Source organism: Rhopilema esculentum, chromosome 10, assembly GCF_057945365.1.
Source record: "Rhopilema esculentum isolate cy_ngs chromosome 10, ASM5794536v1, whole genome shotgun sequence".
Lineage (NCBI taxonomy): Eukaryota > Metazoa > Cnidaria > Scyphozoa > Rhizostomeae > Rhizostomatidae > Rhopilema > Rhopilema esculentum.
The window spans coordinates 1,417,813-1,441,914 of NC_142824.1; the positions used below are offsets into that span (position 1 = coordinate 1,417,813).

General features: G+C 35.4%; 2 protein-coding genes across 2 annotated transcripts; one reads left to right on the forward strand and one right to left on the reverse strand.

Annotated features, from left to right (window-relative positions):
* The first annotated feature begins 626 nt into the window (after positions 1 to 626).
* On the forward strand, positions 627 to 9,279 carry LOC148959201 (elongation factor 1-gamma-like). Its single transcript, XM_089110435.1, has 7 exons — positions 627 to 717; positions 823 to 972; positions 5,406 to 5,469; positions 5,903 to 6,319; positions 7,479 to 7,751; positions 8,403 to 8,605; positions 9,031 to 9,279. The coding sequence occupies exons 1-7, from the start codon at positions 706 to 708 to the stop codon at positions 9,184 to 9,186; spliced, it is 1,275 nt and encodes a 424-aa protein (XP_088966561.1). The 5' UTR covers positions 627 to 705; the 3' UTR covers positions 9,187 to 9,279.
* Positions 9,280 to 12,733: 3,454 nt separating this feature from the next.
* On the reverse strand, positions 12,734 to 19,830 carry LOC148959202 (eukaryotic translation initiation factor 5-like). Its single transcript, XM_089110434.1, has 11 exons — positions 19,709 to 19,830; positions 19,331 to 19,406; positions 17,650 to 17,923; positions 17,332 to 17,413; positions 16,579 to 16,751; positions 15,980 to 16,125; positions 15,578 to 15,710; positions 15,300 to 15,452; positions 14,469 to 14,627; positions 13,940 to 14,107; positions 12,734 to 13,057 (listed from the first exon to the last, which is right to left on the reverse strand). Exons 3-11 carry the CDS (start codon positions 17,722 to 17,724, stop codon positions 12,842 to 12,844), a joined length of 1,305 nt encoding a protein of 434 aa, XP_088966560.1. The 5' UTR covers positions 17,725 to 17,923; positions 19,331 to 19,406; positions 19,709 to 19,830; the 3' UTR covers positions 12,734 to 12,841.
* Positions 19,831 to 24,102: the final 4,272 nt, after the last annotated feature.

A 24,102-nucleotide genomic window follows, 5' to 3' on the forward strand; every position in this document is an offset into this window, starting at 1 on the left:
GTCATACACTGTTCATATCTCTTTCGTGGGGAGCCAATTGATATTTGTGAATTCCTTGATTCCTATATGTGCTCTGTTATTTGGATTCAAACAAAACCTGATACAATTGAGCTGTCTGAATTCTTTTGGTCAATCTTTTGTTTAAGTATGGAAACCAAGCACTGCTTGCATAGTCAAATGGAAGGGAGAAGTCAAGAAAATGTTGCTTTCTGTAAAGAAATCTTAGCCTGCCATTGATTTTGCCTAGGATTCTTGTAGCCATTGATTCAGTCCTTGGCTAAATGGCCAGCTTCTGTAAGTATAAAAATATCTTCCATTCTTACCAAGAATGCTTCTTCTTTCTTGAATGTTCGTCATAACTTGGCAGCCATCTGAAGGATGATTTCCCTAGCCGGCTCCACTAAATAACGCTGCTGCAGTGACTTCAAGTTATCTTGCTCATACCCCCTGAATTTCTGACCCCCCCCCCCCCCCCACAATCACCTGTCTGAACGGCTCTCTCCGCATAGTCGCACTTTATTTTCGCTCTCGCCTCGAGTCTTTCATCCCAAACGTTTCTTGGCCCATACTCTCTAGATCTCTTATTTTGTTTTTTACGTCACACATCAAAGCGCCCTTTTCCTGCGCAGTTATTCTGGATATAACCGCTGCGGAATCGCCGCTGACCACAGGGGAGTGACAAGAAATATTCCTTTTCAAATCAAAATGGCCTCTGGGGTACGTTGCATATCGATTCAGAAGATCTCGTGGAATCTTTGCAATCTTTTTTAGCCAGCTTTTCTCAAATTTTACGTCCAATTCATTAAATTCTTTCAATTTCAGACACTGTACACTTACAAGGATAGCTTCAGAGCTTTCAAGACTCTGATAGCAGCTGAATACAGCGGGGCTAAAGTGAATGTTTTCCCCAATTTTGAATTTGGCAAGACCAATAAGTCTCCAGAATTTTTGAAAAAGTTTCCACTTGGAAAGGTAAGTTGAAAACTCCACTAATTTATGTTTATGTTTGTCCTGCACTTATCAGTCGAAGGTAATATGGATTTTAAATTAAGCCTTCGAAAGCTTTCAGTTCCAGTGGACTTTCCTCGATTGACGATTCTACATTTAATTTTTTCATTTTTCTTAAATGATTATTGATCAATTTTGTAGTGCTGAGCAAGTGCTCTAAATTAATTTCTTTGATTCAAGGAAAATAAGTTCCAGTGCCGTCGGAACAAAATTCATATGGGGGGGGGGGGGGAGGGGGGAAGGGGCTGCCATTGTCACAGCTGTTACGCCGCGGAAGTCAGGACAGCATAGGCCCGTTCTCTGACCGCATCGGAGAAAATCGATAATATCTCAAAATCTAAAAAAGCTATAAAAGAGCTGTTTTTTGTTTTGGACTCAGCATTAAATTCTGTACTAGAACCTTGGAATAGAATCGTAATTGAGTTTGTCGGTTTTCAGCAAGAAATTTTTGTTTCCCTAAATCGGCTTCCCGCGAAATTCTTTAACAGAATTTGTCTATCAATACCACTGCCAAAGCCAACCAAACAAGGATAATTGGAAATATTTTTGTATCAAACACTCTGAAAAGGTAGGAAATGTATGAATATAGCATTAAAGAGTTTTATTCAATTGTTTTACCTTTAAGAGCATAGCGGTCAAATCTTTGATTGGCTGAGAGCTCTGTTCGCTACCATATTCTAAGCCAATCAGCACTCAGGATTTTCACAACAAAATCGCTTCGAAGCTAGAATTAGGCCCATTTTTGCCATTTCAGCGTGTTTTTACCACATTGTCTACAAAAAACATTGCACGCCTCTACAAAGCAAATTTTCACTTTATTTTTTGTCCAGTTCATCGTCATGCGTTGCTATTTAACCTATATTGGCGCCACTGTTCGATCGCAAAGAATAATATAAAAAAACACCTCGCAAATGAACGATGAATTTCGTGTCGAGATTCAGGTAAATTACGTTTTTACCTCTCCCCACCCAAAACGCTTTAAAATTTCACATTTAGACAAAATCAATTTTATACTTACCTTAAATCTAGGAATGGTTCATAATCCCTTCAAAGATGCACTCACTGTTCAGCCTTAGATTGAAATTACTTTGGGCTATTGCTGAAAATTTTTCACTTTTATGAAATCAATTTTGATTCCAGAGGACAAAGATACATCTATTGATTTCGAGGGTGAATATGAAAGCCTTCGTGCCGTTGTAATAATTACATTGGTGATCACCACGAATCTAAGGCTGAACAGTGAGTGCATCTTTGACGGGATTATGAACCATTCCTAGATTTAAGGTAAGTATAAAATTGATTTTGTCTAAATGTGAAATTGTAAAGCGTTTTGGGTGGGGAGAGGTAAAAACGTAATTTACCTGAATCTCGACACGAAATTCATCGTTCATTTGCGAGGTGTTTTTTTATATTATTCTTTGCGATCGAACAGTGGCGCCAATATAGGTTAAATAGCAACGCATGATGATGAACTGGACAAAAAATAAAGTGGAAATTTGCTTTGTAGAGGTGTGCAATGTTTTTTGTAGACAATGTGGTAAAAACATGCTGAAATGGCGAAAATGGGCCTAATTCTAGCTGCGAAGCGATTTTGTTGTGAAAATCCTGTGTGCTGATTGGCTTAGAATATGGTAGCGAACAGAGCTCTCAGCCAATCAAAGATTTGACCGCTATGCTACCTTTAAGTTTATATTTTCATCGCACCTAACGGAGAAGCCGAAGAGAAGTACGCTGCGAAGGAGCCTCGCAGTTTTGGAGAATCGCTACAAAAACATGAAATTTTAGGCCGACCGGGTCGTCGAAAATCGCTCGCGCTTCCACAGACAGGCTAATTTTGCTAGAAAAACGTACCAAATTGATGCTTTATTCGTAGGAGAATGAAATTTTTGGGGTGCACAAAGGACAGAAAAGCCGTTGAGATTCAAATTTCACGCAAACGCAAGAGAAGCTGATTTTTGACTGGTTCGCACCGTATGCCGACCTGTGCACCCCCATAGTTTTTTAGCCTCGTTCACTGGCCAATTCATGCAACAAAAATGAAGTATTTATCATCTATCGTTTGGAAGCGCCAGAGAAAAGTATGAGGAACACTTTGGCCTAAAATCGCTATCGCATCGGAAAATCACAAAAATGGTCGTCCTTTCGATTTTTTTCCCAGAAACCAGAAACAATCATGCAAACAACGAATTCATGTTATAAAGGAAGCAAAAGTAGATTTATCTTTTAAAATTATTCTCAACTTTATGGAGCAAGTGTACAATTTATTACTGAATATTTAAAATCACTCAATTTTCGAAATTTGTGTGTTGCTGTCTGTTAAAAGGCAAAATATTCGCTGTCCTCATTTCCCCGAGAACAATAGGCGTAACAGCTGTGTTGTATTCCTTCTCATTCAGTTACAAAGGAAACATACTACAGTTTGACAATTATTGGGGGGCTCCATTGTATTCCTTCTCATTCAGTACCCTGTTACAAAGGAAACATACTACAGTTTGACAATTATTGGGGGGCTCCAGCCCCCTGGTTCTGACGGGCCTGATGTTTTGAGTAGCTAGAATTTAAATGTAATTTGCTAATTTGCTGTAATTTCTCGAATTGCCTCCTCGTATAAGCCCTGGCTCCCCACCTGAATAAGCTCTTATCTTTGAAGAAAAAGTTGTTAGTAAGCTCATTTTGAATGACCCCACCCTTATATGACAACTTTTGGCTATTAGTCAACTCCATGGGGGCTTTATTGAACAAAAGGTATCCCATTTTAGGCTATAATTGGTAACATGGTGAATATAATTTTTTTATATAAATGCAAACGAAATGAACTTGAAAATTGTAAAGAAGTTACAAAAAGCGTTAGGCTGTGCTCTCATTGACAGCTTTTCTTAGCTTGCTTGGTTTTGCTTACACAAATCTTTCTTGTTCATATTGACAACTACTGTCAAAGTGCGCATGGACTACTTAATTATGGACATCGCTTTGGTGTTCCGCTCCTTCAGTCTAACAGTTTTGTTTTAAGGTCACCCCTCTTGGCCAAAGATCAGAATATATTAATTTCAAAATGTATCCTTTAGCACTGGCAATAAGGCATTGAGAAAACAGGAGATTGGGAATATATCTAATAAACAAACCTAGAGGACTGCTAAATGACCCTAAAAAAACATCTCATTTGATCTTTTTTTGTATCAAATCTAATCTTTGTTTGGAATGTTTTGTTCTGCTTGAGCTTTGGAGTAATTTCTAGTCCTTTAAAAAATTTCCATTTTATAGTCCCTTTTAATTATCTGAAAATTATGGAAATTTTAGGGAGTAACCCTTGTGACTGCATTGTTTCTGTGACTTCTGCTCAGTAATTAGTAGTAAAATCCCTTTTACAGTTCTTAGGGTATCATTTTCCACCTCTGAAACTAATAACAGGTCAAAATTCATCTTTCATGCTCGTACCTACAAGTTAACTTATCACTAAATCAAAATTTATGCATTCTGAGAACTGTATGGGATTAGTGTAGCGGAATTTTCCTTGTGAGTTAAGGTCTCAGGGCACAAATTTGAGGATTGACAGTAGTGACTCTTTTTTTAAGAAATTACTATGTATACTTGGGATACTTCTTTCTTCAAAATGCTCCAAGGCTAATATTTTGTCTGCTTATTATGTTGGTATTTTGAATATTGGTTTTCCTTGATCTCTTTTATCATGGAAAAGCATCTTTTTTTTAATTTATTATGAAAATCTTTTAGCTTTAGTCAGATTGATACAAATATTTTTTGGATTGGGGCTGATTTGAAGGAGAGCTAATGCAAGCCTTGAAGGGCTCCTAAGAGTTTTCTCCCAAATTACCTGACAATAGTTTGTTTTTGTAGCTTTTTTCCTTTCAAATGCTTTATTTTTCAATTCCTATTTTCATTGAAAACATGATTTATCCTTGACAAAAATCACGTCTTTCAATGACAAATGTAAAGGCTAGGGCTTATTCAAGGGTGGGGCTTTTCAATTTTTTTGGGTAACAATTGGACTGTGGCAAATTTGAGCAAATTTAAAGAAACAACCCACTGATTGATGGAATCAATTTTCAATTATTTTCATCTTGTTTTTGATACTCATGACCATATAGTTGAAATTCCATAAACTTTACCTTTGCAGAATTTCTAGAGGAATTAGAAAGCTGAAGCAAAGAATTCTGCCACAAAAAAATATCTTATGTTGCCCCCTTCTAACCTAGAAAAAATATTATGTATTTAATCAAATCAAAATTATGCATCCAAAGACTTCCACATGCTTCAATGTGAAAGATTTTTTATTCAACGAAAGCTAATGACCATGAACTCATATTTTTGCTTCTCATATTTTTATTTTCTTATGTTCTTTATTGAGGAACCATTCTATATTTTCCATTTTGTCTCCCAAGGTCCCAGCATTTGAAGACAAAGATGGTAACTGCATTTATGAAAGTAATGCTATTGCTCAATATGGTGAGTTAATTGTGAAATTATCATAAATGGTTTTAATTATAATAATTTTTATGTAATAGTAAATTTTTTTACACTTCCTCCTTCATTACTTCCTTTTCACCCCTTTGTTCTTCCTAGAACAAAGAAGCTGAAATGAGGCAAAAGAATACACCACTGTTTTCCTCAAATAACTTGTATATAACTATTATTTCAAATGAAAACATTTTATACGAAAATGATTTCAAATACAGCAGAAATCTAACTCTAAATTGATAATGAATGTAAAAGTAATTTGTCTTTAATAAGTTACCATGAAATAGATACTGACCCAAAATTGCCAGTTGAATAATCCTCAAAACTGTCATAACACAATTTATGTTTGATGTAGCCAATCATGCAGTATCTTTGAGAAATAACTATTGTCCTATGATGACGACTGTACCATTTTCTCTAGTTTCGAATGAGACACTTCTTGGAACAAACACACTAGATGCCTGTCTTGTTCAGCAGTATATTAACTTTGCCGATAATGAAATCTTGCCATCTGCTTGTGCTTGGACATTTCCAACACTTGGTCTGAGACAATTCAACAAACAGGAGCATGAAAAGGCTGTAGCACATATCAAGAAATGCCTTGAACTTCTGAACAATGCTCTTCTGACAAGGACATTTTTGGTTGGTGAACGTGTCACCCTTGCAGATATTAGTGTTTGCTGCAACCTTCTTTTGCTGTATAAGCAAGTTCTTGACCCAGCAACCCGATCCCAGTATGGAAATGTGAACAGATGGTTTCTAACTTGCATCAATCAGCCACAGTTCAAGAAAGTGATTGGAGATGTAACTTTGTGTGTTAAAGCTGCTACTTTTGATGGTAAGTTAAGCTTTTTTGATGATAAGCTAAGACATTTCACCCTTGAATGACATAAAATACTGTGGTCAGTTGCCTTAGATTCACAAAAATGTAATACTGTTTGTGAATAACCCAGCAGCTTAACAATCTTTTAAGGAATGCTTTTTTCTTCAATGTGAATATTTTTTTCTGAATGTTTCTTAATACCTTTTAAGTCAGGGGTGTCAAACTCAATTGCACAGGGGGCCAAAACACACTTGAAGTCTCAGGCTGAACAGGATAAACATTTATAAATTGAACACACTTTATATATATATAAACACTAAAATATAAAATGAAGTGATTTTGCTGGCCAGACATAATAACACAGCAGGCTGGATGTGGCCTGTGGACCTTGCATTTGATGCTTATGCTTTAAGTTAGAAGTATATGATTGAGTTTGGTGCATATGCTTTAAGTTAAGGGCAGAGCTAGACAGCTAATCTTATGAAAGACCAAGCAAGTCTATGGTTGGCACAGATCTCTAACCTCAGATAATTATATCTTGAGTGTCCAGTCCTGGTTTTATGAATTTTGCTAGCATGCGATGATAGCATGACCTTTAAAAGTTGGGGCATGTGATGGTGTGCAATCTATGATAGTGTGCAATCTTCAAAATTTTTATGAAGACCTTTCGACAGTTTAAATTTATTATATATAATCTTGTGAATATGCTTGAGGGGTGTACTACTATTTGAAAAAGCATATTAGGTTTTTGTGAATCAAAAAAGTTTACAGAATTCTGGATGAATATTTGGAAAACAAAATATTTTGGCAAAAATGATACAAGTTTTTTAAAGAGTGATTTTGCCCTCCTGAAATGCTCTCAAAATAACGCATGCAAAGGAAATCAAAATCAAAATATTAGTTTGTAGAAAATAAATAAGAAATTAAAAGAAGAAAGGAGGCACAAGAAAGGCAGTCAAAACCTGATGCTGCATGTGTGATAAAAAAATTTCAGGGACTCTTAGGCATGTGTAGAGACATGTGATCGAATGCATTATTGCCAGGACTAATAACATAATAAAATGACCAGATGTAATGTTTTGGATTACCACTTTTCTTTATTTTTAATAGCATAATGGGATGATAGGATGTGATTGCTCCATTGATTTGGTTTTACTATCAAAATCATTTTTAGCCAAGAAATTTGAAGAGTTAAATCCAAAGCAAGGTAAAAAAGGGAAGGAAAAGGCGAAAGAACCCAAACAAGAACCCAAAAAGGCAGAACCAAAAGCTAAAGCTGAGCCAGCAGAGAAGGCACCAGAGAAACCAAAAGAAGAGAAGAAAAAAGATCCATTTGCTGACCTTCCCCCACCTACCATGGTTTTTGATGAATGGAAGAAGAAGTATAGAAATACTGACACTGAAAAGGAAGCTATCCCTTGGTTTTGGCAGAATATTGACAAACAAGGTAATTATGCTGCTGGGCATTTTGAAATCTTTTTATCACTAGACACTCCAGTTTGCATTTACTTCGTTTTTTCAACGCCACCTCTAGCCGTAATGTATACCTTGTGCATCATCATCAGTTACTTTTGTGCTCACAATGAATGTTGCCAACAGCTCGTCAATTTTTGAAAAATTTTCCTACCCACCTAGAACTTTAGCCAGGGAGCACAGCTTTATTTCAAAGTTTTGAATTAGAACCATGTAAAATGTGACCACCGTCTTTATTTCAAATAGCAAAGACAGTTAAATTTCATTCAGACATTTCCAGTTAGTAATCTTAAAAACATTTCATATTGATAATGATTTGACTAGGCCTTTTAATACAAAAAATTGGAACAATCTCTAAAGTAATGCAAAAAGTGGAACTGTGGGCAATCTTTCTGTTCAGTTCTCGTTCAGTGTAAACAGATAAACTGGTTTGAAAAATGGAACAATTATAAATTTGGCTAAGTTCTTGCATTGTTCATATAGTAAGAATTTCGAACACAAAAAGTGGAACAGAACGATTCCATTCCCATGTGAAAAAAAGAAATGAGTTGGCAAATAATCGTTCCACATCCTTTTTTCATTTTGTGCTGCGAGTTTCTTGTGCTGAAAATATTTTGTAATTTAGGTTACAGTGCATGGATTGCTGAGTATAATTACAACGACGAACTGAAAAAAATTTTCATGGCTTGCAACCTTGTGTCAGGAATGTTGCAGCGTCTTGACAAGCTCCATAAAAATGCCTTTGGAAGTATGTGTGTATTCGGTAAAGATGGTAATATCATGATTGGCGGTCTTTGGATTTTCAGGGGCCAGGAACTTGCATTCAGCGTAAGACTGTTTGTTCTTTTGGTCTTCTCATGTTTTCAGATTTTAGGACTCTTAGTGTTTAAAAGTCTAGTTGGAGGCTTCAGAGTTTAGTTGCAAGCTTGAAATATGTGTTTTCCGAATAAGAATTTATTGCAATCTCACAAAAGGTTTGAAGCAGTACCTATGCTCTACTTAACATTTCCAGATATTATGAGATAATACCTGTTTCGGACAAATAGTTGTTTACTGTTTCTTGCATTGTAGCCTTTCAAGAGTGCTATACTATCATGGTTTTTTTAAATTTTCTTCCTAAAGTGTATTTTTCTTACTCAAGCACTAACACCTGTATTGTTTTTTTTTTCACTTTTCTGTTCTGAAATGATGAAGACAACCAAAAAATGTACTTAAACTAATCTTGTTGTATGTTTCTTATCCCTCTGTTGCAGTTAAATGAGGATTGGAATATTGATGCTGGATCATATTCATTCCGTAAACTTGACTGGGATAACGAAGAAGACAAAAAAATGATCAATTTGTATTTCAAGCAAGATGGAGATTTCCCTGGCAAACCCCCAGTGAACCAAGCAAAATTTTTCGGATAGGACTCTCAAGCATTGAAATAGTTGATAATCCTGTAAAAGAAGCAGAAGTAAAGCTGTAAGCTAAATGAGAATGCAATGAAATTCAGTTCTTTATCCTGTCAGTGAATTTTTTATTGTCAATTGTGCCTGAAGGAACATCACTTTGTAAGCCCTACCCATGATTCTCTATACTTTGCACACACACATACAAAAAAAGGCAAGCAGGAAAGATGTCAATTTCTCACTGCCTGTTTCATTTTGATATTTTCATTCTGTGAGTCATTTTCTGTTTCTGTTTTACCGTGTTTCGTCGGTTTGCATTGCTCCTGCTCACTTACTTGCAAATATTATGTTTTTTCTTCAGGAGGCTCTGTACCGAATTTGTTAAAGCTTGTCAAGGTACACCTTCTCTAATCGATTGCAGGGTCACCAGATGTACCGAAATTGTCAAGGCACACCGTCACTTGAGTAAAAACGCAAAAAGTTCCATTACTTCTCTATTTCTAACGATAACACAACACTCGATCACGAAAAACTAACATGGCCTCTAGGTCGGTCCCAGTCCTAATTTTACTGTAAATATCGTTAATGTAAATTGCCGGCTAGCGCAACGGAACAAACAGAACATTGTTATAATAAGTAACTTAATCGGTTCAGCTCAATTCAATCGGCTGCTTCTCGATGTTTTTTATCATAAACGCGTTTCAAAGTCTGTTGTTAACGTTGAACGGTTGACTGACAGGTTATAGTGACTTTAATCAAAAACAGTAACAGTCATTTGTTGCTTTTTGTGGCTGGCCCTTTCCATTCTACAACTTTACTTCACAATTCTTCGCGCCTTTTACACTCTGAATCTTGTCAGGTGAGGAAGCTCTCCGTGTAAAAACTGTTGTAAGTTGTAAGCAAATATCTAAAAATAATAAACAGCATCAAATGGTTCACACTAAGTCCAATCTCCTAGGAGCGAAAGAAATCTATCGACATTAGTATAAGGCTTTGAGTAGTTTGTAAATAGCATGGGCCCCTTTGTTTTCTGAGCCATATTTCTTAAATTTGAGAAGAATCGAGAAGGAAAGTGCAAATTCTTGCTATTTCTTTTTTATGAAAATATATTTGAAAGCGAAAAATGCTAGCACCATACAACCTTTTTTGCTCTGAATACACAGCCTGGCAATTATTCATATTTTTTTTTCGAATTTCAACAACATTAAGCCTCAGTGTTGTTAAAGGAAGTTAGTATTTTATCGCGAATGTCTGGAGAACACCAAGGACCTTTATATATAATCCGCAATATAAAGACCAACTGATACGTGTTCATTTGGATAACTTGTAAACTATTTGGTGGTTTGGTGCAAATTATTGTATTCACTACCAAATTTCAAGTGTATTAAAGTGGGAGAAATTTCGGACAAGCCCCCTTCCTGCCTTTTTCCCACCATTGCAAGAAGTTGGACCCAGCCCACTAGGAAGAGCACCCTTCAATCGACGGGAATCGGTTGTCAACCTTAATTACGCCCTATTCGTCGCGGATCCGGAGATTCTGACACATTTAATTCATGGATGGATCTTGGTTCTTAGTGCTGATCAAAGTGAACCACTTGTAGGTACACAAAACAAGAATGTTCCCTGGACATATTCCAAGGTTTAATTTTATCGATATTTTGCTACCTTTACCTTTGTAAGCACTGTCAGGATTTGTGAATTCTTACCACCTGAAAATGTGCAATCTTTGATTTTCATTTCATAGTGGTTCCAAAAAATTAACGATGAAAAGACATCAATTGGTATTTCTTGGCTTTGCACGCAAGTAAGCCACTTCTGAGTTCCAAATGTATGTTGCATTTATAGTTGTACAGCTGTCACAAGGGATCGTTTTTGAAATCAAATTTAGTGAACTCTGCTCTTAAATATACCTTTCGACTAAGTTTAAGAAATAGAATGGTTCTTACACGAATTGGTTTCGAAATTACTTGCTCGAGCTTGAACATTCCCAGTGAATAGGGTTACAAAGTCTGAGAAAAGAGCACATTTTACGCAACCCAGAATCAAAGGTTAGGGTCCAGCCAGTTTCTACTTTCAGGAATACATGGTATACATTGGACCAACCCATTGAGCCCGCCGGGGCTGTTTTCGTCTGTAGCTGCTTCGTCTACGTATTTTACGTTCTAGTTTCAAGATCTTAATGAAAGTAAAACTTCTGCGTCCAATTCTGTTTATATCTCTGACCACGTAACTGTTTATTTATGATTGTCTGAAGCCGATCAAGGCAGTCTATACTTTTACATCAGATTTTTTTAATTTGCTTGCGCGTGTAAACGGCTTACTTCACATTTTGCTTCATTCCTTGCTTCATCCAACAAGTTTTGACTGCGCATGCCTACTTCGTTTGCTTCAGCTCTTGCTTCACGTGTGAAACAGGCTTTAATTATCCTGTTAATGTTTTAATGAGTTCTTATTATCACGGTTGGAATGGAAGATTTCACGGGTCTAATCAACATTTGTGACATCTTTGGCAACAACAAATTGTGCATGTGCCAACAAAGCTATCTTTAAATGGCACAAGGATTGACTCTTGTTAAAAGACACTGGGTATGGGGCGAGGCAAGCTCATACTGGAAATACAGTGTCGATGCGTGCGTCTCGTGTGTCCATTTCCGGGGTAATTTTGAGCAAATTGAGCATGATGCTTGCCACACCCTTATCGTCATCACAGTTGACCCCATCTCATCTTCATAACTTTGCTTGCCCGGTTTGTCTCAACAATTTTATTGCCACCAAAAGATCAAGCTATCAAGTCCAAAATAAAGGATTTGACTTAAAATAAAGGAATTTTTGAAATAAAGGAAGAGACCCAGTAGCCTAAGCTTTTTGAGTGTTTAAGAAGGAAAAGAAAGAAATGGGAATGGAGCTATTTTGACCTTTGAGCTGAAAATGTATGTCTTGACCTTTGAGGAAGCGTGCAAAGATTTTGGTTTCAAAAAAATAGAAACAAAAAAGGACTCTAAGCTCTCTCCAATGAGCTGATTCTTGAGGTTTCTTTGGCGAAAACCAATTCTGTACTCAAAAGGTTTTCCACAGGACACTGCAAGTGTTTAACACCCCAACCCCAACAAGCCAAATGATGTGGACCTTTCCCTCTATTTTGCTTGCTTAGTGAAGGATGCAAACTGCAGTCTGGAAAATTAGTTACGGGGAGCAAATCGTCTGAGTTTCCTATTGTTTTTTCAACTGGTATTATGGTGTTTGGGTAAAGGCAAGCTCCTAGATAGTTTCCTTGAACAGATCCACATCAAGTTGGTGAATCAAGCAAGACAACCATTAACAAGAAACGGCAGTTCCAAAGTCTAAGGTTTCTCGTCCTTGAAAATAATCATCAACACAATAACATTTGAGGATGTCGAAAAGTTCACTGAAGGTTGATTCACTGAAGTTATATCTTATTGAAAAATATTTTACTTGACAAATATTTTCGTCCAGAACTAGAAAAATTGTAGTTATGGTCAAAGAAGCGATACGGTCAAATCCAATATAGAGATTTAAAGATGGTAAAATCAAAAAGAAACTCTGATTCCAAATAGCTTCCGATGGTGTACGAAAACAAAACACAAGTAGGAACTCTAACAAAATGTGTCAGTCTTTAATGCATAGCTTTAACTAAACAATTAATTTATGTAACTCAAATATCATCAATATATGATTCATCTTCTTCCACTGCAGCAGGCTCTGGATCAGCTGGAACAGACTTGCTGGAATAAACAACATCAACTCCTGCATCGTTTTCTTCATCGTCTTCGTCACTTTCCTCTTCTGCTTCTTTCAACCATTTCAAAAATGGTTCTGCTTTCTTGTGAATAGCTTCAGCGATGTCTTTTGAAACATATCGTTTTGATACCTGTACAAAAACAGAATCAATCTGAACTTTATACGTGAACATTGACACTGAAAATTTAACTTTATATCAGATACATTAAAAGCTTAATCAACGATAACTCAACATAAAAGCAACTGCACCTTGAAATCTGGTATACTTTAATTTTACACTTTTAAAGGAAAATTTTTGGCAATTGTTGTTTTTGTTGCGCCACCACCAGATTCACTGACATGGTTCTCACGAAGAAAGTTCACTGCATTTTTTGTAATATTTTAGTAACCTGTCCCAGATTATCAGTTAATTGAAATGTAGTATATTTATGATTTAATTTCAAGGGTGAATTTCAAATGTAAGTATTTTGATTTTACTTTCTTCATTTTAACTTTATATCAAGTTCAAACAATGAATTAAAGTCCTGTTTGTCTAGCTAATAAGAGAATACAAAAATCGATATTTGCACTGAATTCTAACCAGCTAAAGCAATCGTGAAAATTTCACGAGCAACTTCTCTCAGATAAGCAATCCTTTTGAATTCCCCCCCCCGCCCAAAAAGCAAGCATTTACTTGGCATCTGGAGCAGTCATTCGTGCAAGTATGGTGGATAAGAGATGGTTTTTGCTGCATATATACTAGATCTATAAGTGTTTCAAAAGCAAGAAAATGTAAGACGTTTCTTGTTATGATGGATTACAAGTTCCTTTTCACATGGATTGCACAGTGTATTCTGCATACTTGTGCAGCTCTTGTTTGATGTTTCTCAACTTTTTACATTAACATTAAGTTTCACAAAGGGAGCAAATTGCACACTGGCTTATAAACGAAAAACATTGCCTTTCTTGACGGTTACTCATGGCTGACATATTGACACATGCTAAAAACTTGAAAGAATAAAAATTGAATTACCTTTGAACCCCACTGCAAAAACACTTCTTCCTCTACATAATCAGAGTCATAGAGGCATTTCAGGACATGTGGTACCTTGGGCATCAGCTGTGTTTTGTATGATTTGCCAATAAGCATCTCCACTGCTCCCATCAAGTACTTTTGTGCTTTCTGGTTATTATTTAGCAACTGGTCCAGAAAAAGAAAGGTTTGTTTTAATTACAGTGCAATAAAGTCGCTTACCAGCAGCACAAAGGAAATTAAATTTAGGATTATGTTTACATACTGACTATGATTATTGAGGCATTAAATTCTGGTTAACAGTACAATAGCTGGGCAAGCACAATAAGATAATAAAATAGCTTTTGTATGTCTTGTAGAAAAGCAAGAACTTTTCATCCCTGTTGAAAGATGAATCAAAAGCCATGATAAGTCTATTATATAATTAGAATGGACAGAACCCCTGAAGATTAGATATAACATTAAGATTAGATAGGTCACTGAATATTAATAGAACACTTAAAAGAACCACTGAATTCCAGAAACTTACTTTAAGAAACATTTTCCTGTACTTCTTGATCTCCTGCAACATATTATCAGTGAAAAATATTTCCGCCAAAACAAGAACAGCTTTGTCTTTGATATCAAGGCGCTCTGCTTCAGCAAGTATATCCTTGTCGTGACCTTCTAACCCATTTGCTGTTTGACTCTACAAATAATGAAAATAAATTAATAACCTGAGACCACATGCTTCTGGGATTTTGTATTTTTTGCACAAGTTTTTGTTTAAGAGGGGCCTCCATGTCATCCATTCTGTCCTTCATTCATTAATATATAAACTTTATCTAAAGTCAAAAGGCTAACATTATTTGTGTGTTTAACACAATTTTTACTGATGGATACTTTAAGATATGATAAATCAATGTTTGAAAAAATAACAAAATTAGTTTGATCGATGGTATGTTTAAAAACCGTTTAAAAAATTCAGGAATTTAAATGGCTTTCTGCCAAACAAATAATGATGAAATATAAATAATCCTGGTTAACACTCTCTAACAGTTTCCCTTTAACAACAATAGGAAATCTACTATATAAGAGACTAATAATCTATTGACAAAGATGAGAACCAGGATGAGGCTTGCATTTATTGTGCATTTGCACACCAAACAATTGAAGAGAATCACAATCCCGATCAAATCACAACTTCACAAGCACTCCTCCATCAAACCTTGAGTGTAGAAGCAGCTGTCCAAAATTAAAAAACAGCAAACATGACATGCAACTGTAACAGCCTTCTCAAAGTCTTCAAATTGCAAGTGAAGGAACAGAAACTACATGACACAGCCAGCTGACAAAGCCATTTGGAATGAAACGGACTTACCTTTACAAACTGAAAAAATATATTGATTCTTTCTTCTGGTGTCTTTTCCAAATCATCATTCATAATTAGTCCTTTGACACTCTCAGAAAGGCCCTCCATTCTCTTCTTAACTGCTTCATCTGTAACATCTTCACTCCAATCTCCAAAACCATCCTAATGATACAGAGGTTTCCATCACTTGGTGCTACAAGCATTAGTACACAAAATAACATAACTTAGCAACTAATGATCAAACTTTGCTTACCTTTTTACAGGAAAACAACAAAAAAAGAACTCACTGAGCATACTACTGAAGGTGGGGCCATGCTTTTTTCACCAAACAAGTGTTTGTCAACTGAATCTGGTTCTTCGGCTGTAGGACTGTGCAGTTCTCCATTGGTCTTCTGTTCCTTCTTATTTTTTCCTTTCTTCCTGCATCAGAAGAAGCAAGACACAAAATTGAAGAACAATAAGTTGAAATATAAACTTAAGATACGAAAACAAACTACAAATATAAAACCAATATATACTTACTATGCTTATACCTATGTCTTGCAGAAATCTTTGGTAGCTTTTTTATTTTGAATGAGAAGCTATTGATTCCTACCCAAACTCAAATAATTTACCTAATAGGGAATTAAACATTACCAAACAGGAATATTGGCCTTAACTTTATTTACAGTTGATAAATCTTAACCTACCCTTTTTGAGGTGTTACTGTTTCAGTCTCCGATGCTGGTGGATTTTTTAGTATGAACTGGGCAACACGGTGTTTTGTATCGATTAATCCAGTGTAGCCACAAGCAATGCATTGCTGACTGATTTTTTCAGACTTCACCTTAACTGACTAAAAAGGAGAGGAAATGTTAACTTTACAGTATTTACAGAGAAAATTTTTCTAGTTAGCCTTGGCAAGTGCATCTTATGGATTTTCATCTGCTAAAAATGGAGAAGCTTAAAATTCTGTTGAAAGTAATAATTCTAAAACAACTTTTGTGATATGATTCAAAGGACTTATAAGAAAATTTGAATAAACAACTAAGCTCAATATAACAAAATTGTACCATTAAGTGCAGTTCAGTTATACTAAAGTACCGAAAGGAACAAAATTTCAGTGGATCATTTTAGTGAAAAACTTTCATATGGTTTACGGTCCTTTTATTCATGGTTAAGAATCAACTCATAAGAAAAATCAGCCATCTGAAATCTCAATGAAAATTATGTCATAAATGAATAAAAAATATGCAGACGCTTGTCAGGCATCTTTTACTTAAAAACATTCCCAAAATATTCAACTTACAAGATTAGTCTCTGGGTTTTCACACTCAGGGCATAACACATATCTTTCAATGAAACTGTCAAGTAACTCTTGAAGCTTATCAGCATCATGGGACCCATTTACTATGTAGCGGTCATTCTTCTTATCAAACTGAGTATTTGCACCAAGTTCACATCCAAAATACTTGGTTGGATCTAGGAATAAATTTTGGCCAAAATGCTAGCATTTCAAAAAACAACTATCATGAAAGCATAACCAAAGCAAGCCTTTTTAAAGACAATTTGATTCATAAAGACATTCTTTCATTTGAAGTTCACACAATTTGCAATTACATGCATAACTTTTGCAGTTCTTGTGCAATAGGCCAGTTAAAAAATTCAATTTCACAGCATTCACAGATTATCAATTTTCATGTTTACTGACTTAGCAAATCATTACAAATCATACAATATCATAGCAAATAATAGCATAGACTGACCTTAAAAAAATGTACAGAAAAAAAGAGAGATTTCTTAAACGAGGATTTTGATGGGAAATTTAGTATGCTTCAAAAATTTGTTAGTAAATATTTGTTTCTTTCAAATTTATACATAAAAAACTTTAAGTTGGTTCTAAAGAATATTTAGACTGAAAAAGTACTTGGCTGGAAAAACCTTAGAATTATTGTCTTTTAAAATAACTTAAGGCATGGCTTATTTTTAACATGCACAGAGAATAACTACATATAAGAACCTGAAAATTGAATAAAACATTCAGAAAGGTTTCATTACTTACACAATGGTGGCCTGTTCAAAGCCTTGGCAACATCAACCATGTTCACAACAACGGTTTTGATACCATTTCCTTTGCCTTCAACCTGTTTTAGTTAAAGTTAATAAATTAACACAAATTTTACACCACACAAGATAAATCTTCATATTTAAAAGACTGGTTTTTAAAAGACAGGCAACAACAGTAAGTATTGCTTCCCAACAGTAAATGTGTGTCACCCTTTGGTGAAAAAAATTGATTACAAATCTTATGATCAAACATAGTTTAAGATTTGAAAGCATATGTGTCTAAAAATTGAACTGTAACCTATCTGAAAAATACCTTTGCTATGAGTTTGGGCATCTTATATCGGTAGAATTGATCTGTAACTTTCCTGTTGACATTGACCATAGCCATTTTGAGTTGTGTTCTTGTTTCCGATGCTTACAATTTCTACTAAATAATAAAGTTCTTTTTGAATAATTTTCCAGATTATATGAAGTTCTTGAATCTTTTCCAACCATACAAACTCTATAAGGCCACTGATAAGGGCCAAACTCAAGCTTTCTGTCTTTTGAATCAATTTTGGCTGAGTGGTAAATCTTTGGAAAACAGCCTAGGAATAAAGGCAAATGATAAAAATATGCTGGCAATCTAGTATCAGATGTGAACAGGGCTTTAAAAAGTGGGAGGAAAACGTGAATGTCAAGGGTTTCACGTTCAGAAATTAATGCACACTGCCAAAAACTTGAGTGGTAAAAGTGGGCTACACAAATCAAATTTATTTGATAGAATAGAACAATAAAGTTTTTCTACTGAAGCTTGACAAAACTTTCATAATGAACTAACTGCTTCCTTCTATAGTTATGTTTGTGTCCCTTCAAGGAGAACAGGTTTCTAGATTTTATTATCACAGTCTGACTCTGACAAAGTTTGAATGCTTTTTTGATGATTTTTTTCATTCTCTGTATCAACTTGAGGCATTTATCATCAGCTCTCTCAATTATATCTTCCCATTCATCTGTATTCCGAAGAGAGCGATTTCCACAAATGATTAAATTATCATTTAGGGGACTGTGCGACAAATGAGGTTACAGTGACTTTAGAAAGGATATGAAAACGGACAAATACAGAGTAATGGGAACCCCTATCATTTTCCTTTTGACCAAACGGTGTGGGCCAGAGCAATCAAAACTGTTCATAAAAATATGGAAACAGATTACTTGGGAATGAAGACATACAACATGGAGTAATGGAAATAAGGATTCAATGTCAAACTTCTGTTTCCAAAAAGAGTTTTTCAAGTTAAATGGCCCACACCGTTGGGTCAAAAATTTTTTACTATATTTCTCTTAAATTAAAGACTGAGATAATGAAAAACTAGATTGCTGCTCTCTTCTATTTTTAATAACTTTTTTTAACAATGAAAAATAAATTCTGAAAAATAAACAACATAAGGAGTTCACTGACAGAATGAAATAAAGTTAGGTTTGGAAGTTAGGTAAGTTAGGTCCAGATTCACACAATTTGTTTATGGACAAGAGAAACAGTACTTTATGTTTAATTCATCTTAATTTTTATTTTCTACAAAATAATTCAAACAAGTTTTACACACACTTTCTTTCCGATGGATATAGAAATTATCCCGAACTGGCCTAAATTTGCAGTGAGGGAAATTTTAAGAGCTTAGCCAAAACAGCATTTATTAGCTAAATACCAATTAAATAATGACACTAGTATCCTGAAAAGTATCCGATTAGGGAGAATAACAATTGCATAATACTGAATGAAACGTAGTTAAATTTTCAGGTTGTTGCTGGTTGTTTTGGGATGAATAGGCCGATGGCGATTGGACTGGCACCCGTTTTGTGAAAATCATTTTACAGCTCAAAATGGACTTACGACAAATAACTAACGTGAAAAAAGAAGTACGTCAATTAAAGAAAGTTTTAACTTGATAAACTACGTAAATAGAGCAAATCATCTAATGGCTGTTCCAAGTCACGAAGTTATTCTCACTCACCTGTTTCAAACGAAATCATCCACCTGTTTCTTGGACTAATTCGTCCAAAAATAATTCAAGTTTTGAAAAGCCACACCTGTGGAAAAAAAATTCCCTCAGAACCTCTAGAACTGTAAATCTTACAAAACTAGCTATCACATATCATTTTAGGTTATGTAGACAACGCAACCACACAGGCACGTTAGTGGCATGGCATCAATGATAAGATATGGCCTAACTCGCCAAGTCTCGTTGCCGGAGGGTTCAATCTTTTAAAATATAATCAGAGAAACCTACAAACAGACTTCTGGGCCATTGTATGCATCTATTCAACTTGTTATGAGAAAATTTGATACCTAAACCACTGTTTCAATTCCCTGAGAATGACCCAGAACCTACCTTGCCGACACGTTATGTCCCCTATAGACAAACTTTTCACTGGAGTCCCGTGCAGATATAAATGCAGGCTTGATGTTGCTACTTATCAATGTGCTTCGAAAGTCAAGTAAATCACCAATGACCACAGCTACTTTAGCCTTTCACCAAGGACGCCGGAACGACCAAGGGGCAAGGAGGGCAGGCTTGAGTAAAATAGCCTGAGCCCCAGACTCCAGTACCCCAATACTTCTAGTTTGGGGTCTGGAACTCAGGCTAGAGTAAAAGGGCATTCGAAAAATAATGCCCAGCTACCAACAATTCTTTTTAACCATCATTTTATTTCGATTTTCTGTCAGTATCTTAAAAATCGGCTAACTTTTGGCATAGGAAATTTCTTCACAAGTTTATTGTCATGGATAAGGTACTACAGTCAGGATTTCATATGGATCTCTATGATTTCCTACCATAGGCCGGCGTCGAGAATACTTCTATGAAATTGGCACTTTAGCCTCCTTGCCCCCCCCCCCCCCATAAGAAGGCAACAGGAGCGGTTGGCCACCGCGCCTCCCTCTCCGGCGTCCCTGGCCTTCACTTTTAAAAATTAAATCTTTTATTCACGTTTACAACTAAGTTACGTTTAATGATAATCTTAAATACTGGAGAAGAATGTTAGGACTTAAAAAATATTTCTTTAAGGAGTTTTTCTCTTTGGGCGGGGTTATATGCATGCAGGAACCAGTGTCGCACTGTGTCCAGGGTCCCTGGCGTTAGAGGGGCCCCAAAATTTCTGTAACCGTCAGCTTTTTTCGGAAAGGATTGATGACCCAAAAACAACAATTTTTTGTCATGAATACTAGACCTATTGTAAAAAAATGTGATAATTTAGTTCATTATTCATTTGGGGCTTCCCGGTAATTAGCCTGTGTTCCAAACCCCAACTTGAAAGTAGAGGTTTGGAGCACAGGCTACCCAGAATAGGCATTATAGAAATATAAACATATGCACCAAAAGTCACTTCAAGTTTCAGAAATTCCCATTTGCATTCATATTTTTGTACAAGTGTGTAGTGACAGCAAGCTATATAAATAATTAATGGATGTGAGTTTAAAATATATGTTTAATTACTATGTTTCTTCGGTAGACCAATCATATACTTACTATAAATATATATATATATATATTCTCAACAAAAAAACAACTTGTTTGACGTTTAGCTGTAAGCTTCTTCAGAATAACTAAAACATACATTTGGAGCGTAAAATAAGGAATACGAAACAAAAGAACTAAGGTAACACATTTTACAAGCAAGAACAGTAATACACTCATTTTTTTATAAGAAACAAAGGTCGGTTTAGCGTCGCATTTACACTAGACCCACGCTATCCGCACGAATTTGAGAGCGGCTATCCGAACAAAATTAGTTCACCTAAGAAAGTGGGTTAAATTAGTTCGGATAGCTATGTGGTACAGTGTAAACGCTTTTATCGGGATAAATTTTATCCACATCGTACCTTGCTCAAAAGCGATTGGCTATTTAATCCAGTCAAGTTTTCACTGTTTCCCAATCAAGACCTTTCGCCATCTTGGCTGCCTTGTTGTCGATAAATACTCGTGTTAAAAGTGCAGTATCTTGCCAGTCCACGTAAAATTGGCATCCTTGTCAGCTTTCCCTACTTTCGTTGCTAGTTCAGTGTCATTTTGTTTCATGAACAAACTATTAAAACAAACTAGACCAGAAGCAGAAGCAGATGATTCTGAAGAGAGAGTGAAGTCTTTTTACCTTGGCGGGAATTTTGTAACTATTTTGTTGCCCAGAAAAGACTTCATTTTTGGCGTTCTGTGCATGATCTAGGTCATGTGACTGCAGTTATCCGGCACAGTGTAAACGGGAGGGCAAAGTGGACAAAATTTGTGAGGCACAGTGTAAACGCAAATCAATCCGAAAAAGTTTTATGCGGATAAATTTTATCCGGCACAGTGTAAACGGGGTCTTAATGTTCTGGAAATTTCAATACTCATTGTTTCTTAAGAGTTTCTTAATTATGATGTCATGAATGATGTAATGAAATGTTCGTGACCTAAGTCAAGAGATTCGCTTCTTTTCCGATGCTGTATTTAGATGTGGGAAGTATATTTTTATCCCATCCCTTGTGTCTTAAGTAAACAGCTAACAGGGCAATCTTGTTCTTGGATTTTACAAAATTTCGTTGGTCTTAGTTTTATCACGATTTAATAGTTTCTTAATTCTTTTGCTTCGAGTCCTGAAGTTTCTTAGTTTTTTCTGACTGTCCAGTACTCGTTTCTTATAGCCAGTTTCTTATAAAAAAAGAGTGTAGCTAATTAAATAACATAATGAGAGTTTCTAAGCCCAGCCAGAGGTGAGAAGAAATGGATAAATATAATATATATATATATTGATTACATACATACACTACAACTGCATTGTGTGTATATATGAATTCAATATATATATCTACACTACCAGGACAAAAGTATTGAAACACCTGCAAAGGCGATTAATGGCGGATCACGCAATAACTTTTGTTGTTGTCTGATTAAACTATTGTTTAATCAGCCAATGGCATGCAAATAAAACTGCAAATTCAATGAAGCATAAATTCGAATATTCCATTTTCTTTTTTAACAATTTTAAATCAGCAATTCAAAATTTGTTGATGAAATGCGCTGGGATTCTTTTTCATTCTCAATAGAGTCACTTTTTGTTTGGACCTTAGAGAACCTTGTGGATTTCAAATCAGATCATTTTCATTGGCAATAAGAAATATTCGCTTATTTTAAGGTTAGGCCTTTGTGATTGCCGAGGAAGGACATAGAGTTTGCAGATTTTCAGGTAAATTTTAGTGAAAATGGCCTTGTAAGGGGAATGTATTGCCTTTTATGAAAAAGACAGCAAACAATCTTTTGGTGGTACAAAACTTGTAAATGGCTTTGAAAAAAGCAAACATTTAGTAAACTAAAGCTTTTCGTCTGACCATAGTGGTCTGACACTCTTCAGAGTTTAAAACGTCAGAACATAGATCAAAAACTCTACGCTAGGAAATATATATACCCAGTTGTGGATCGAAATAGGCCAATCAGATTCGGTAAAGCCCGATCGTCGTTCCACCTGGCAGTTTTGGAATCTATCTACATAAGCACGAAAAAACCGCTACTGTGTAGACAAAAGGAGTTCGTTTTCACCTTAGGACTCCATTGGTAACATTCTCAATAGGCAAGCGGCACTGATTGGTCAACCTATACAGTCATGTGCTCGTGTAATAATTTCGTTTATTGTTCCCTGATCCCTTACTATTTTGCTATCATTTTTTGAAAAAAGTTTCGAAATCTTTAAAATTAAAAGACCATTTACACGAAGTTTTATCACAAGTACTAGCTGCTTATCCTATCGATATTTTGATTTCACCACTGCAGGTATTTTTTCTTGCAACTGTGAAATTTCTTACGTTAATATTGTAATTATAAGTATCTCGAAATCCTGAATAAATTTCAAAGAATTTGACTACTGGTTTAGCATGATTATTTTCTCTTTCAAGGGAAATTTTTCAGCGTAAAGTTATAAGTTTACAAAACTCCAATTTCTTGGTGCAATTTTCACTTGGGTGTTGCAATACTTTTGTCCTGGTAGTGTGTAAACGTATTTTTTGACTCTCTTATATTTTTTTCAATTTTCTACAATCTTTTTAACTTTTTCGAACTCTTTAATTTCTTCAGTTTTTTTGTTTTTTGTTTTTTTCATTTTCTTGAATTTTTTAAGTATTCTCTTAATTTTTTAAATTTTCCTATTGAAAGAAACTGTCACCAAGGATTACAAGAAATCAAGTGAAGTAAAATTGCTTAAAATCAATCGCGATATCAAACAAATCGCAGAAGATTTATCGATCGAAGAAAGAGCAGAATGTTTACAAGAGAAAGAAGCTTTATCACCATCAAAGATCACAAATAAAACTTCCCCCACAAGATATCCTGCAGACTTATAAACCCAACCAAATCAGACATCAGAAAAATTTACAAAGCAATATTAGATAAAATTAAAAAAGAAATCGTCACAGCAAGAAAAGTTCATCAATGGAAAAATACAGACACAGTTATCCAGTGGTTTAATAGTATTGGAAATAAAGAAGACGTGAAGTTTATAACCTTTGACATAGGATCAATTTACCCATCAATTTACCCATCGGCAGTTTTTATCATAAAAAGCATTACATCCCCCTTACAAGACCATTTTTACTCAAATTTACCTGAAAATCTGCAAACTCTATGTCCTTCCTCGGCCAACACAAAGACCTAACCTTAAATAAGCGAATATTTATTGTTGCCAATAAAAATGATCTGATTTGAAATCCACAAGGTTCTCTAAAGTCCAAACAAAAACTGACTTAGAGAGTTTATTGAGA